The following is a 15,958-nucleotide window of genomic DNA, read 5'->3' as shown; positions in this document are numbered from 1 at the left end:
CCTTAAATGACACACTTGACCAAATGGATTTAATTGGTATCTTCAGAGCACTTCACCCCAAAGCAGCAGAATATACATTCTTTTCGCGTGCATCTGGAACATTTTCCAGGATAGACCACATGTTGAGCTGCCACCTAGGCAGGTGCCGGGACCCTGAATCCAACCGTGACCTCAGGGTTCATGGGTTGACGCTCAACCACCGAACCGCACCAGCTGGGCTCAACTCCTAGGTTGTTAAAAGCGAAAAATCCGCCACATCCCCCAGGAAGCTAAAGCCCCTATTTTGTTTAAAGCCGTGATCTTTTATTAATTCCCCCGAGGTGGTGGGGAACGTTGGGGATTAGCCTTAGAAAGAGAAAAAGTTGGCATCTGTCTCGCCAAAAGAATTGCACAGACAACCAGGTCTGTTAGTTTCTTGAAGAGAGAAATTCGTGCGCAGTGCGAGCCAGCGTTGCAGACCGAACTTTTTTTTTTTCTTTTTAATGCTCACATCACAGATCCTGCTGCTCCTCGGAACAGGGTAAAGGCCTGGAAGTTTTGAAAGAAAAATACTTTCTTCAACTTCCGTTTTCTAGTATGAGTGAGAGAAGGCAACCCTCCACTACAGAAATCACGCTGGGCTCCCCTGCCAGCAGCATTTCTCCTCGGTGGCCCCGGATAAGAGGAAGCCATTGATTCGCGGCCGGCGCGTCCCCGCCCAGGGGCGGCATTCAGCTCGCGACCTGCTCGAGATGACTACAGGAGCACTTCCGGCTTCCGACCTGCTCAAGATGGCGACATGGGCACTTCCGGCTCGTCCCGGACTAGGCCCACCCCCACGTGCGTATTTACACCGCGTCTAGGGCGGGACTTAGAGAAAGCTTTTGATTGGTCAGCTGGACTGGTGACCTTTCCCCTCCGCGACAGCTTGCCGGAGGCGCTTAAAGCCTGAGCGCTTAGCTCCTGAGCGGCACGGACGCGGGTTACAGGGAGGCAAGATGGCGGACGTGCTGGATCTTCACGAGGCCGGCGGCGAGGACTTCGCCATGGATGAGGATGGGGACGGTGAGGACAGTGGAGGCGGCTGCGGGAAGCGGGGAAGGTGCGAAGGAAGGACGTAATAGGGCAACCATCCCCCTTCCTCCCGGCGGGGAGGCGGGAGCGGGGCAACGGGCTGCGGGGCCTGCAGACCCCGCCCCCGGTGGCGGCGTGGGGCGGGGCTAGACGGGACAGGCGGTGGTGGGGTCCGCGCTCAGAATGTCTGGGGAAAGAGGCTGTTGTTCTACATGTTACCTTTGGCACTTATTCTTTCACTTGTGGGGTTCCAGAGAGCATCCACAAACTGAAAGAAAAGGCGAAGAAGCGGAAGGGCCGCGGCTTCGGCTCCGGTGAGTGTGAAGAAAATGGGGTCCTGGGGGACAGTGGGAAAGGGGGCCTTCCGGTGATCTCGGGTGTGTTCCCTAGAAGAGGGCTCTCGAGCGCGGATGCGGGAGGATTACGACAGCGTGGAGCAGGATGGCGACGAGCCGGGCCCGCAGCGCTGTGAGTAGCGGACCTGTGGGCGGCGTGTCTGCAGGGAGCTGGGGGACGTGGAGGCAAACCCGCGGGAAAGGGCCGAGGTCTGCAGTCGCACTCACCCTGCTGCCGGGGTCCTCTTGCAGCGGTTCTCAACCTGTGGGTCGCGACCCCTTTGGCGGTCGGACGACCCTTTCACAGGGGTCGCCTAAGACCATCCTGCATATCAGATATTTACATGACGATTCATCACAGCAGCAACATTACAGTTATGAAGTAGCAACGAAAATAATTTTATGGTTGGGTCACAACATGAGGAACTGTATTTAAAGGGCCAGAAGGTTGAGAACCACTGTAAGCCTTTCTCCCTGTGCTCACCGCCCTCCCTTCCCCTCCGCAGCTGTTGAAGGCTGGATTCTCTTTGTCACCGGGGTCCACGAGGAAGCCACGGAGGAAGACATCCATGACAAATTCGCAGAGTATGGGGAAATTAAAAACATCCACCTCAACCTGGACAGGCGCACGGGGTACCTGAAGGTACCGAGTTACACTCCTTGCCTCCCCCCATCACCCTGAGCAGGGGCAGATCTCCCCTGGTTGGGCTGGTCGGCCAGGAGCAAAGTTGAAACCAAATGACATTGGAAATGGAGTTTGTTAGACGCAGCGGAGACAGGAGCGGAGGAACCTGCGGGGTATACAGCAGGGATGTGTGATGCACGCTGTTTAAAGTTGATAGGACAGGGCTTGGTGGGACAGGGTTTTGATCGCCGTCCTTCGCTTGCCCTAGGGGTATACTCTCGTTGAGTATGAAACATACAAGGAGGCCCAGGCTGCGATGGAGGGACTCAACGGCCAGGATCTGATGGGACAGCCGATCAGCGTGGACTGGTGTTTTGTTCGGGGTCCACCCAAGGGCAAGAGGAGGTAAGGTGGAGGGGCAGACACTGCCTTGGTGAAGGGAATATGAGCGAAATAGAGAAAGGACATTGCAGGTCCCTCTGACGGACCTTCCCCTCCCCCCCCATCACCCCCAACAACACCCTTCCTTTCCCTTTTCCTAGGGGTGGCCGGCGGCGCAGCAGGAGTCCAGACCGGAGGCGTCGCTGACAGGTCCTCTGCTGGCCAGGTGTTCCTGCAGAGATTCCATGTGACCACACAGCCTTGGAGAAGTGGGGCCCGGGTGGAACTTGCTGTTTCTATTTAATCCTTTACCCTCTTAGTGTTTTGGAACTTGGGGGGGGGTGGGGGGGTTGAGTTATAAATAAATGTCCCATTTTTGTTTTCTATATTTAAAATTATTTTCTTGCTCTAACCTTGCAAGCTCTGCAGTGCTCTTTACCGTAGGCAGTGTGGGACACTGGGAAGGCACTTCTCCCAGTAACTGAATGCAGTGAGTTTCTACAGGAGACATAGTCTCAGCCTCAAAGAGTCAAAGTAGAAACACTGCTCAAGGTATTTCATTGTCTTGGGAGCTAAGAGCAGGGGTAGAAGTGAGATGTTTTCAGGATATTAACGAATAATTATTCTGTTCCTGTATACTCTGTCCTGAGCAAATGGGTGTTACAGGAATGTTTTCTTTGTTTCTCCTGCCTGTACTGCCACATTTGTTTGTGCCTCCAGCTGCTGAAGGGCTCAAATCTCCTGTGGGGCATTCTCCCACATTCTCTGTCCCTAGAGGAATCTATACACAGTTCTTGGTGCCCACTTTGGCAGCCAAGGGTGAAGGCCCCTTGGAGATGATCCAGAGGAGCACTGATGAGGCCAAAGAGAAGAGGAGGAGGCTGGGAGGAACTCCAGTTAGCATCATGGGAAAGAACCAGCGAGTAGTGTGTCCGGCAGAGGACAGGGGTCAGCGAAGTCAGCAGGGCTGGTCGCAGGTGCACAGACACGGGGTGATTGCCTAAGGAGCGGCGGAGGGCCAATTCGCTGGTAGGTTTGGGATTTAGAAAGTACACTGCCGTTCAGAACCACTCAGCTCCGACCTGGGTACAGGGTGAATTGGTGGGTGGGCGGTGAGGTGGCGCTCTCCCCTACAAGGAAGAGAATGCTCCAGACCCTCTTCTCCTTCAAACCTTGGGACTGTGTGCTCCTTTCCCCCATGGATTATGACAGACATGCTGGAGAAAAGTTTTGGTGTTTTTTTTTAATTATTTCCTATTTTTATTGATTTCAGAGAGAAAGGGAGTGGAAGAGCGAGGAAAACATTGATCGGCTGCCTCCTACACACCCCCTACTGGGGATAGAGGCTGCCCCCCAGGCTTGTGCCCTGACCTGGTTCATAGGTCGACACGCAACCACTGAGCCACACTGGTGGGCAAGGTTTGCTTGAGGTGTTGTGCTGTGTGAAGCTACTAAGTCTACTTTAAGACATCATGGTGTCCCGAGTGTAAAGGAGAATAGTGATCACGTTTCTCCTTAATCCTTGTCCACCTAACTCAAGTTCAGATGATGGCTAGAGGTTGGTTAGAATTGGAGGCATTCAAGAAAATTATATGCAGCATCAGGTACTAGAAATACAGTTAGAATCTCACTTTTGGCTTGATAAGTAGCTATCAGATAAATGAGACCAGAGGCAGTTGTTTGAGGATATGCATGAGAGCCTGGGGATTGAGGTCTCACTTTCCTTGTCGGGGAACTAGACACACTGAAGACAGTGCGGTGATAGCAGATGGTCATGGCAGTCAGTGGCACAGAATGGGCAGCAGAAGAAGAGGTTATAGGTACTCCCTTGCCATTGAGCCTTGAAGCTGCCTTTGGTAACAGAGTGAAGGGCCTGGGCCAGCTTGGCGGATGGTATGGAATAGCAACAGCTGAAGTGGGGTTGAGGACCATTAGAACCGGTCCCCTTCCACCTCCCCCGACCTGCCCACCATTGTCACACTTGAATCTATGCAGAACACTACAGTGCTGAGTTGATGGTTCATCCATGGTGCCAATATTTAAAAGGTTAGAAATGTATCTTGAAAATCTCTGTTTCCCCTTAGGCCAGTGATGGCGAACCTATGACAGAGGTGACACGCAAACTCATTTTTTTGGTTGATTTTTCTTATTTTTTTATTTTTATTAAGGTATTACAAATGTGTTCTCATCCCCCCCCCCATTAGATTTTTCTTTGTTAAATGGCATTTAAATATATAAAATAAATATCAACAAATTTCTATATGTGACCTGGCACCAGAGTTAAGTTAGGGTTTTTCAAAATGCTGACCCGCCGAGCTCAAAAGGTTCGCCATCACTGCCTTAGGCTATGGAGCTAACCATTAAGTTTGTTAAATCCTGGGACTTAAAGAATCCTGTCTCTCTTTTTTTTTTAATTACTATGCTAAATATTGCACTTTATAAAAGGATCTCTCTACCACCTCACCAACATTTTTAGCTGAAATGATTTTCCTGATGTGTCTGATTAATTCTGTGGGAAAAAAGCTTGTGTAAAATGGGTGTTGTTAAAATTTCAGGCCATTGTGCAACCACTCTGAAGTGACCTTTAGTAATAGACTTTTGTACAGTAACTATAATAGTGAAACAATGTTAAATAATAAAATTTAACATTTTCCAAATGCTCTTGGCTGCCCTTCCCCCTTTTTGGTAAACTGCTGAGTTTTTGGTTTGAATCAGTAAAGAGTATTTTTCAGGTTTGAGCTTCAAGTAAGTTAGTGCCTTGGTTCAGGTAAGGTAGATTTGGGTCACACTATTCATTTGGTAAAAGGCAAGCTTTGTAGGTATCAGATTCCTAAATATGAGGCATTTGGAAAAGTGATTTCAGCAGGTGGAGGGGCTTTTAGGAAAGGTAGATGGTATCAGCCGTAGACACAATGGCATGAACTGCTTGGACATTGACTAACGCTGAGCTCGTCGAACATTGGTCTCTCCTCTTGCCCCATCTTGAGTCCATATAATTCTGGGGGTTTGGAGTTCTGGGGTGTTCTTCTTTGCACTCTGCCTAGAAATACTTGACACTGAGAAGTGGCTGAAACAAAGGTCAGGCTCCTGGACTTCCATTTGATCCGTAGTCTTACTTCTGCCTCCTCTCCCTACTTCATATGCAGTTTACCTATAACCTTTTAACTATTGATACTTGGAAACTTTAGGTTACAGACTAATTTCTAACTACCCCCATAGTCCATCGCACTACCACCACATTTTTTTTTAAGTGGTGTTTTTCCCCCCTGGCTGGGTAGCTCAGTTGGTTAGAGCGTCATCCCAATACGCACACCAGGATTGCGGGTTCAATCACCAGTCAGGGCACCTGCAGGAGTCAACCAATGAATGCATAAATAAGTGGAACAACAAAATTGATGTTTCCTCTCTTCTCAAATCAATAATAAATTTGTTTTAAACATTTTTAACACTGTTATTTTAAATACAACATACAGAATATGTTGTGCAGAGTTACACAAGAGCAGACTATTTTGGAACCAAAAATATCTCACTTTTTGCACATGCATCATGTTACCACCAGTTTGCCATTGAAGCAAATGGAGATTGCAACTATTAATCAGGTCAGGCTGTAAGAAATTATGAAATTCATCTTGTGGCCCATGGGTTTCAAATGATTTAGCCAAAGTCATATAGCTAGTAGTGGTAGAGCCCCTAGACTCAGGAAGAAAAGCAAAACGAAACAAGCAAACAGTGCAACAAAAACAGGCTTCTAACCCCCAAGTCCACACCTAAAATTTACTTCATATGAACAAACCCAACTGTAATTCCTTTTACACGGAGGCAACAAGTTCTTTTTAAATCTTGGGTTTAAGAAGGTCCTACTGCCCTGACCGGTTTGGCTCAGTGGATGGAGTGTCAGCCTGCGGACTGAAAGGTCCCGGGTTCAATTCCAGTCGGGGCATGTACCTTGGTTGCGGGCACATCTCCGGGGGGGGGGGGGGGGGTGTCCCAGGGGGGGCTGTGCAGGAGGCAGCTGATCGATGTTTCTCTCTCATCGATGTTTCTAACTCTATCCCTCTCCCTTCCTCTCTGTAAAAAATTAATAAAATTGCCCTAACTGGTTTGGCTCAATGGATAGAGCATCAGCCTGCGGACTGAAGGGTCCCAGGTTTGATTCCGGTCAAGGGCATGTGCCTTGGTTGTGGGCTCATACCCAGTAGGGAGTGTGCAGGAGGCAACTGATTGATGTTTCTAACTCTCTATCCCTCTCCCTTCCTCTCTGTAAAAAATCAATAAAAACTAAATATATTTAAAAAAATAAAATGTATTAAAAAAAAGTCCTACTTGCAACATACTATTGGAAGATTTTATATATGTATGCATATATGCATATATATGTATATATTTATAAACTATAGTCAGACTTTTGGCAGTGAAAATTTTTCTTTTTTGTAATAATTTTTAATATTTGAGGCTTTAAGGATGAAATCTTTGACTCTAATGCATTGAATCTGGAACCCTCAGTCAGCAGGTTGACGCTCTGTCCACTGAGCCAAACGGGCTAGCAGTGGTTCTCAACCTTCCTAATGCCGCCACCCTTTAATACAGTTCCTCATGTGGTGACCCCCAACCATAAAATTATGTTCGTTGCTACTTCATAACTGTAATTTTGCTACTGTTATGAATTGTAATGTAAATATCTGATATGCAGGGTGTATTTTCATTGTTCACGACCCACAGGTTGAGAACCGCTGGTAGGGCTTTATGCTTACCTTTAGCATAACATTTGACTCTACACTGTATTGTATTAATTTGTCTCCTGCGCTACTCTATAAATTTCTTGAAGGCAGGAGGACTTCATTGCTCTATCCTTGCTAGAGCAGCGGTCACCAACCTTTCGGACCTCATGGACCACCAGTTGGCAACAGCTGCTCCAAAGGTTTCCTTAAACCAGCAGTCGCCAACCTTTCGGACCTCATGGGCCACCAGTTGGCGACCGCTGTGCTAGAGCATTTAGATGGACCTGAAGATGATGCACGTTATTTTTTTTAATTGATGGATGTACCACAAAGTGGTTTTTTAAAATCTTTATTGTTGAAAGTATTGCATATGCCCCCCCCCCCACACACACACACATCTACCCCTGCCCCAGGTCCTCACCACTCCACTGTCTGTGTCCAGGGGTTGTGCATATTTGCATACAAGGTCTTTGGTTGATTACCTCCCACCCTCTCCCACCTTTCCTCTGAGATTCCGCACTCTGTTCCATGCTTCCATGTCTCTGGATCCACTCTGTTCATCAGTCTATTTTGTTGATTAGATTCCACATATGAGAAAACATGGCACCACAAAGGTTTAGCCAAAACCCCAGCTTCTCTCTTTTCTTAACAGACCCTCCCATATACGTTTCCTCCTGCCCTAGAGTTTCTGCAGCGATCTCCTGAAGCAAGGTGGGAACGGGAGGATACAAATGGGGAAACGAAGTGTAGTTAAAGCTGAAGGAAGAGGCGCGGATAAAAGGGTACTGCTTTTAAGAACAGAGATGCCAATTAGCATGCAATGATCTTAGCGTGCGAATATCAGACACTGCCCCCTGAGGATTGATGGCTGACCACCACCAACCACATGCCTTGACGCTGAGGGCTCACCTTATGTACCCAAATTCCTGTCCAGTCCAGCCCTGAGTCCAGACAAGTGAGTCACCGGGGGCAAGGCGAGCAGAAGACAAGTCCATAGGCTGCCCCAGAAGTGTCCTTACAGCTGAGGGGGTGGCGGTCCAACCCAATGGCCACAGGCAAGAAAGCTGTAGCCTACATGGCCATTAGCTTCGGGAATGAGTGTCCGTATGCGATGTCCCTGGCCAGCCATTGAGCAGTGATAGCCCAGGTGGCATCTGGAGCATAACCACAAAAGCGACCAGTAAATCTAGAGCTGCTAACTGGGCGAATGGGCCCGTACCTGACGGGCGGAGCTGGGCGGAGCTGACCGGGTGGCGGCCCTGTCCCCGCAGCACCGCCAGGTTCCCTCCAGCGGAAGAAACAAACAGCACAATGGCCACTCGCACTCGGACCTTGGCTGCCGCCGAGGTGGGCAACTCTGAGCCTTCATCTCACTCCTAATCCGGCCCAGGTCTCCCCTCCGCCGACCCCAAGGGGTGCCTTGCCTGCAGACATGGTGACTTGGAAGGGAAAGGGGTGGGTGAGGTGTGGGTTTGAAGGGTTAACGGGCTGCTGCTGTGCTCTGGCGACACCGGTCTGGATCCTGTAGGGCCCTGGGATCCGGCGCTGGCTTCTACTTCCATAGATTTACTTAGTCCCGGAGCCCTGGGTCGACCGGAGCGTGTGCCTGTCGGGGCTGTTCCGACCCTAACCCAGCGGCCGCAGCTGGAGCGCCGCCGCGCCTCTCGCCCCGCCCCCTCCCGCAGGCCCCGCCCCCCAGGCCCCGCCCCCTTCCCGAATAGTTAAAGCGGAATGTGCGGCTGAGGGCGAGCGGGGAAACTGACCTTCTGATGAGGCGGCTTTGGAACTGAGTCGCGCGCACCGAGACCCAGAGGCGAGCACTTCTCGGAAAGGCCGCCTCCGGGGCGGGCTCCACCGCCTTCGGTCCTGACGACGTTTGTCCCTCGCGAGGCCCCGTTGAGCGGCCGGGAGGCGGGGCGGGGCGCGCGGGGCCGGGAGCGGCGCCGCCATGGACGCCTGGGTCCGCTTCAGCGCCCAGAGCCAGGCCCGGGATCGGCTGTGCAGGTGCGGGCGGGGGGCGGGGCGGGACCCGCAGACCCTCGTGCGGCGAAGTCAGTTCAGCTACGGGGGTCAGGAAGGGCCAACTCGGGCTTCGGGGGCCGCGCGGGCGCGAGGCTGCGGGAGCCGGCCGGGCGCGGATTCGTTTCTGCCCCCGGGAAAGATGGTGAAACTGAGGCACGAGAGGGCCAGCGGGGTTCGCTCAGGGCTGCCGCGTCCACGGGAGACCCGCACGGCCCTCGCTGGGCGGCGGTGCCGCGGGAGCGCTGGCCCCGGAGAGCGGTGGCGAGTGGCCGGACTCTGCCCCGAGCCGAGGACCGGTTCCAAGTCTCCCTGTCCCCTTCCCGCTGTCGCCGGGACTCCGCCCCCGTCCTGCCTTCCGGTCTCAGCTCCGCTGCAGGCCTGGGAGCCTAGTTCACCTCCAAGGAAGAGGGTCTGCCCTGCGGGGTCCCCCAGCCCACCCCACCCTCCACGCACTGCCCGCTGTGCTGCCGGCCCCGCGCCTCTGCCCCCGGCGCTCAGCCCGGTGGAGTCTCTGCATTTCTCAGCGCTGAGTGTGCTCCCGCCCGTCTGGGCTCCTCGGTACCCCGTGCTTGCCCCGCTCCGGGCCTGAAGGAGAAGCAGTGGGTGGTGGACGGAGGAGCAGGAAAGGGAGTGGCCGCAGTGGGAACGGGAAGCCCATCCTGGCCTTAGGGGGCGCTTTCGCGGGGAGGTGCGGGAGGTCCCCGCCTCTGCTTGCCTGTCTCCCCCAGGGCCGCCCAGTACGCCTGCTCCCTTCTGGGCCACGCACTGCAGAAGCGCGGGGCCAGCCCTGAGCTGCAGAAGCAGATTCGACAGCTGGAGGGCCACCTGAGCCTGGGGAGAAAGCGTAAGTAGCTCGAGGCCCTGTGACCCCAACACTCCCTCCACCCCAGCTCTTCTCTCTCCGTCCCTCCTTCCTGTTCCCACCTCCTGCCAGTCCTTCCCCCTCGTTTGGCTTTGCATTCACCCCTACATGCCTCCCACTGAGGTAAGACAACCGGAGGCTGAGTGTGATGGAGGACTGGAGAAACGGCAAGTTCGAGAAAACGAAGCCGGGACACACATTAACTAAAATTTGAAGTAAAAAAAGAATGAACTGTTTCTGCTCTTTTAAAAAATTATTTGTTTTTGTTTCTATCACTTGCTCAACTTGCACCCTCTTGCCTTTTCTCTTTCTCTGTTTTTGCTCTCCGCCTCTCTACTTCCAAACCCCTGCCTTTTCCTGCGGATCCCCACAAGTCCTCCGCCTGGGCAACTCGGCAGATGCCCTCGAGTCAGCCAAACGCGCTGTGCACCTGTCAGATGTTGTCCTGCGATTCTGCATCACGGTTAGTCACCTCAATCGAGCCTTGTACTTCGCCTGTGACAATGTCCTGTGGGCTGGGAAGTCTGGACTCGCCCCCCGTGTGGACCAGGAGAAGTGGGCCCAGCGTTCATTCAGGTTTGATGTGCTTTTATTCTACAAGACCTTTTCTATTCTTCATATCACATAACTTCCCTTCATGAGAGCAAGATCTCTCAGGGTCTTCCCAGAACGTGCACATCTTAATCACTTACCAGCTTCTAATCTTCACTTACATCTTAAACTGTCAGAGGATAAGGAATGGAGGAGGTGGAAGACAAATGCTCTTCCATAATGAATGACTAAGATTGGGGAAAATGTGATGTTACTTTAATTCTGCTTCTATCTATACCATAGGTCAGCGATTTTCAACCTTGTTCATCTCATGGCACACATCAACTAATTACTAAAATTCCATGGCACACCAAAAAATACATTTTTTGCCCACCTGACAAAAAAGTAGGTTTAATAATTTTGATTCACACCGGATTGCTATTGTGTTGGCTACTGTCATTTTTTTTACTTGACAAACTAAGGGAAAAGAGGTCAGTGCCCCTAGCTAAATAGTCAGGTATTGCATGTTTTAAAAATTCTAGTGGCACACCAATTGAAAACCGCTGCCATAGGTTACTCTCCTCACTACTTGCTCATGCAGTCATTCTATAAATATTTAGTAAGTGCTTACTGTGGTCCAGGGAATAAAGCAGAGAGTGAAACAGATATGATTCCTGCTCTCATGAAGCTTCTGGTCTAGTGGGATAATCATATGTTAAAACTAGAGGCCCGGTGCACGAATTCGTGCACAAATGGGGTCCAGAGGCCTGACCCAATTGGGCCGGGCCGGCCGAGGGGAGGGGGGCCGGGCTGGCTGAGGGGAGGGGCTGTGGGCAGTTGGCAGACCAGCCCTGTCCCCTGATCGAACTCCCGGTCAAGGGGACAATTTTCATATTACCCTTTTATTATATAAGATAAATAAACACCAAACCGCCCTAACTGGTTTGGCTCAGTGGATAGAGCATCCGGCCTGCGGACTGAAGGGTCCCGGGTTTGATTCCAGTCAAGGGCATGTACCTCGGTTGTGGACACATCCCCAGTAGGGGGTGTGCAGGAGGCAGCTGATTGATGTTTCTCTCTCATTGATGTTTCTAACTCTCTATCCCTCTCCCTTCCTATCTGTAAAATATCAATAAAATATATAAAAAATATAAAATAAGCACCAAACCAAGTGTATGAGGAAAAGTTCAGGGTGTTATGAAATAAATAACACTAAGAATGAAAGATCAGGAAAGAGCCCTGATGGATAGAGCTTTGGCTCAATGGATAGAGCATCGGCCTGAGGACTGAAGGGTCCCAGGTTTGATTCCGGTCGAGGGCACATTGCCAAGGTTGTGGGGTCAATCCCCAGTGAGGGGTGTGCAGGAGAGAGCTGATCACTGATTCTCATCATTGCCGTTTCTATCTCTCTCCCTTTCCCTCCCTCTCTGAAATCAATAAAAATAAATAAATAAGAAAGAAATATCAGGAAAGAACTCTTTGAGAAAAATAATATTTTAGGTAAGACCTGAAGTTTGAGTAGAAGTTAGAGCAAGCAGTAGCAGAGAACACCTTTTCAAACAGAAAATAGCATTTTCTAAGGCTTTGAACCAAGAAAGACTTTGGGGAATTAGAAAAATAGAAAGAAAGTCAGCGGAATGGATAGTATTGAGTAAAAGGCATACTTTCAAACTGGAGGGGTAGATGGGTCAGATCACTCATGAAAGACAATAATAAGATTTTTTTTTGTTTAGTTTTTAGAAAATTTTTATCCTAGCCCAGGCTGGTGTGGCACAATTAGTTGGAGTGTCATCCCGTCCCATACACCAGAAGATGGCGGGTTCGATTCCTGGTCAGGGCACATACCTAGGTTGTGGGTTTGATCCCTGGTCAGGGTGCATGGCAGAGTCAATTGATCAATGTCTCTGTCTCTCTCTACCCTCCCTTCCTGTCTCTAAAATCAATTAAAAATTAAAAAATAAAAATCCTAGGTACAGTGGGTTCTAACTAGGGATATGACATGATTTAAATTGTGTTTAAAGAAGATTTCTCTTGCTGCAGTGTGGAGAATGGATTGCAGTAGGGTGAAAGAGGAGAGGCCGTAATATGGCCAAGAGATCTGGCTTGAACTAAAGAGCTGACAAGTAATGAAGGTGCAGAGAAATATGATTTCAGAATAAAATTATCTGTATACATATCATCTATATTTGTTTCTTGTTATGCTATGATTCTCTGTTCTCTTAGATTATATTAGTTAGCATCTTTCTATCTCCATTTCTGTGTTATTTTTCCACATGACATGCAATGTATGAGGGCTGTAGACAGAGGCATGATTGAAGTAGTCTGGAAAAGCACCTACCTAGAAGAGTTTATATGCCATGTTTATTCATACCATTCAACAAATATTTATCAAGCTCTTACTATAAGCAGACACTGGTCTAGGTATAGGGACCCAGTGGCAAAGACAAACAAGGCCCTGCTCCTATGGCGCTCACAGTGTAATGGGAGGAGACACACATAAAGAATAAATGAAAATACAGACAGTGGTAAGTGCCGTGCAGGAAATTGAAAGCGGGTCACGTGCTAGAAAGTAAATGGCTTGCTACTTTAGTATGGGGGTCAGAGCAGGCCTCTCTGGAAAGGGGACATTTAAGCTCATACCCAAAGAGCCAGCCGTGTGAAGATTTTGGAGGCAGAATATTTCAGTAGAAGGACCCAGTCGTGTAAAGGTCCCAAAGCAGGAACAAGCTTGACGGGATCAAAAGAAACAAATGTGGGTGGAGCACTGATCGACAGAAAGAGTGGTGCAGTGTGGAGTTAGAGAGGCAGGTCAGATGTCAGGTCTGTAAGCCTGTCTAAGTTATCTAGATTTTATTCTAAGTGTGACAGGAAGGAAACCATGAAGATTTTTAAGAAGAGGAGTTTATGTTGGGGGCGAGGGGCAAGAGTGACCATGGAGAGACAGGTCAGAAGACGAAAGCAGTAGTGCAAGCAAGAGATGACAGTGGCTTGGTCTGTGGAGATGGAGTGTAACAGAGGTGCTTACACTGAGGCTGTGTTTTGGAGACAGGACAGTCATACGGAGTACAGACCACTGTTGTGAGAATGGATTCAAAATAAAAAATACACTGTTCTTAAGGAATTTATAATGTAACACATTTGGCAAGCTGCTTACCACCTCTGGGCCTCCTTTTTTTTTTTTTGTTACTCTTCACTGGAAGATACTTTTTCCTTTTAGAGAGAGTGGAAGGGAGGGGCGATGGGTAGAAAGGACAGAGAGAGAAACATCAATGGGAGAGAGCCACATCAATCGGTTGCCTCCCACACGCACCACAACAGAGGCAGGGAACCTGCAACCCAGGTATGTGCCCTTGACCAGAATCGAACTTGAGACCCTGCAGTTCACAAGCTGATGCTTTAACCACGCTGGCCAGCACACCTCTTTTTTTTGTTTTGTTAAATAAAAGGATTGGATTTAAGTTATTTATAATTTAACTCTGAAGCAACTGAAGCTTATTCTTTTCAAACAAATTTCTGCCGGGCTGGTGTGGCTCAGTGGTTGACCATTGCTCTATGAACCAGGAGGTCACGGTTTGATTCCTGGTCAGGGGACATGCAGGAGGCAGCCAATCAGTGATTCTCTCTCATCATTGATGTTTCTATTCTTCTCTCCCTCTTCCTTCCTCTCTATGAAATAAAAAACATATTTATAAAAAAAAGTTTGTATTACTGTAGGTCAAGTTTAATGTGTGTGTGTTAATGTGTTGCCAAGTAGAAAAGTGAAAGTTGAGGTTGATCTTGGAAGATTTGATGATGCTCATGAACTTTAGCCCAGGTTCTTAAAGTAATTGTGAACATATTCGTTAGAGAAAGGTGGGAGGACATTTCTAATAGTGGGCACTAGTACACATCCACTTCTGGGTTCTGATGTTAATCCTTTGCATTTTGGCGGGAAAAAAATTTTTGAGTGTTCTGTTGGCTATGCTAAGTGGGTACACGTGCCCTTACTGACCCTTCCGTCCTGTGTATCTCAGGTACTATCTGTTTTCTCTCATCATGAATTTGAGTCGGGATGCTTATGAGATTCGCCTACTGATGGAACAAGAGTCTTCAGTTTATAGCCGGCGACAGAAGGGTTCTGGAGGAGGAGCCCCAGGAGGAATTGAGACTGGGGGACCTGGGGATCCAGGGACTCCAGGAGGAGGCCTACCCCAAATAGCTCTGAAGCTTCAGCTCCGAGTCCTGCTCCTGGCTCGGGTCCTTCGGGGTAATCCCCCGCTTCTGCTGGATGTAGTCAGAAATGCCTGTGACCTCTTCATTCCACTGGACAAACTAGGCCTCTGGCGCTGTGGCCCGGGGATTGTGGGGCTTTGTGGCCTCGTGTCCTCCATCCTGTCTATCCTCACCCTAATCTGCCCTTGGCTACGACTCAAGCCCTGATGTTCTGGTGCAGGATAAGGAGGGGACCTGACTTGGTAAGATGGAATCTTAGATTGTCCCCAGTGTCCCAGCCACATCCTAACCCTACTCCTTCGTTAAAGTTAAAATCCAGAGATTTAGGGGTAAACCAGGGGTGGGGAACGTCTGGCCCGTGGGCCGTATAAGGCCCGCAAAATCATTGGGTCTGGCCCTGCCAAGGCATTAGGGGTGAGTTAATTAAATGTTGACCAAATATATCAGGCTAATTTTTAAGTGGATAATTTTATATGGCCCATGAAAGATGTTATAAATATCCAATGGCCCTTGGCAGAAAAATGGTTCCCCCTCCCCGGGGTAGAGGGAGGAGCTTTGGGGAAGATGAGGTGAGGAAAGGTGACGTGTGTAGTCAGTAGGATGATTCCAGTGTTTAGATCTGCTGGAGCTTTTGTTCTTTTCCTCCTCCATTGCATTGTCTGTGTCTCTCTTGACTCTTGATTTTGTCTCTTAAATCTTAGATTCTGTCTCTGGTTTTTTTTTCCCCTTCACAGTCCCCTGTCCTAGGAATTTAATCAGCAGCAAAATGAGTTTTTGGTAGGGGAGAAGGTATGTTCTGTAAGATTCTAATTGCCTTCTTTTTCCTCACAGAGGTGGCTTGTGGCAGATTTTACCCCCTTCAGACTCCAGACTATAATTTTAAAGATTTATGTCCCAGTGGACTCTTCCCTCATGCCCCAGAAGTGGTTCGCTGCTTCCCCTTCCTCCCTCATGGCTACCTCACCAACCTCGCTCATGACTTGGTCCTTACCCTTCCCTCTACTCACATCTGCAGATTTCGGCTTACACTTCGACTTCAGGGCTTCGTTCGCAGCCTGTTCTTACCCCTTCTCTGCCAACCCAGAATGATGCTGTGTCTTAACATCTTCCTGTAAATATTGTACAATGATTCTGTGTAAATAGTTAGGGCCCCGCCCACAATGGAGAGCACGCCTTCTAGGCCAGCCCATTAAAGATCATTTTGCTCATTGATGTTTGG

The 15,958-nt window shown here is 49.4% G+C and overlaps 2 protein-coding genes across 4 annotated transcripts; both read left to right on the top strand.

Moving 5' to 3' along the window:
• Positions 1-885: 885 nt before the first annotated feature.
• On the top strand, positions 886-5,051 carry RBM8A (RNA binding motif protein 8A). 2 transcript variants are annotated; one of them, XM_059674764.1, is made up of 6 exons: positions 886-1,044; positions 1,308-1,367; positions 1,447-1,521; positions 1,895-2,031; positions 2,282-2,418; positions 2,556-5,051. In XM_059674764.1, the coding sequence occupies exons 1-6, from the start codon at positions 978-980 to the stop codon at positions 2,599-2,601; spliced, it is 522 nt and encodes a 173-aa protein (XP_059530747.1). In that variant the 5' UTR covers positions 886-977; the 3' UTR covers positions 2,602-5,051. The 2 variants fall into 2 exon arrangements, with proteins under 2 accessions (XP_059530747.1, XP_059530746.1); XM_059674763.1 differs by having other exon boundaries at positions 1,444-1,521.
• Positions 5,052-8,835: 3,784 nt separating this feature from the next.
• Positions 8,836-15,951, top strand: PEX11B (peroxisomal biogenesis factor 11 beta). Of its 2 annotated transcripts, XM_059674825.1 has the most exons (5): positions 8,836-9,116; positions 9,863-9,978; positions 10,371-10,572; positions 14,541-14,981; positions 15,571-15,951. In XM_059674825.1, exons 1-4 carry the CDS (start codon positions 9,061-9,063, stop codon positions 14,944-14,946), a joined length of 780 nt encoding a protein of 259 aa, XP_059530808.1. In that variant the 5' UTR covers positions 8,836-9,060; the 3' UTR covers positions 14,947-14,981; positions 15,571-15,951. The 2 variants fall into 2 exon arrangements, with proteins under 2 accessions (XP_059530808.1, XP_059530807.1); XM_059674824.1 differs by having other exon boundaries at positions 14,541-15,951.
• The last annotated feature ends 7 nt before the right edge of the window (positions 15,952-15,958 follow it).

The sequence above is a fragment of the Myotis daubentonii genome, chromosome 18 (genome assembly GCF_963259705.1).
Source record: "Myotis daubentonii chromosome 18, mMyoDau2.1, whole genome shotgun sequence".
Taxonomy (NCBI): Eukaryota; Metazoa; Chordata; class Mammalia; order Chiroptera; family Vespertilionidae; genus Myotis; species Myotis daubentonii.
This window is presented reverse-complemented; position numbering and strand designations above follow the sequence as displayed.

Coding starts and splice junctions, on each gene's coding strand:
- RBM8A (XM_059674763.1), top strand. CDS start 978: ATGGCGGACGTGCTGGATCTTCACGAGGCCGGCGGCGAGGACTTCGCC. Junction 1,045..1,307: donor CATGGATGAGGATGGGGACG/GTGAGGACAGTG, acceptor GTGGGGTTCCAG/AGAGCATCCACAAACTGAAA. Junction 2,419..2,555: donor CCACCCAAGGGCAAGAGGAG/GTAAGGTGGAGG, acceptor CCCTTTTCCTAG/GGGTGGCCGGCGGCGCAGCA.
- PEX11B (XM_059674825.1), top strand. CDS start 9,061: ATGGACGCCTGGGTCCGCTTCAGCGCCCAGAGCCAGGCCCGGGATCGG. Junction 9,117..9,862: donor GCCCGGGATCGGCTGTGCAG/GTGCGGGCGGGG, acceptor TGTCTCCCCCAG/GGCCGCCCAGTACGCCTGCT. Junction 10,573..14,540: donor TGGGCCCAGCGTTCATTCAG/GTTTGATGTGCT, acceptor TGTGTATCTCAG/GTACTATCTGTTTTCTCTCA.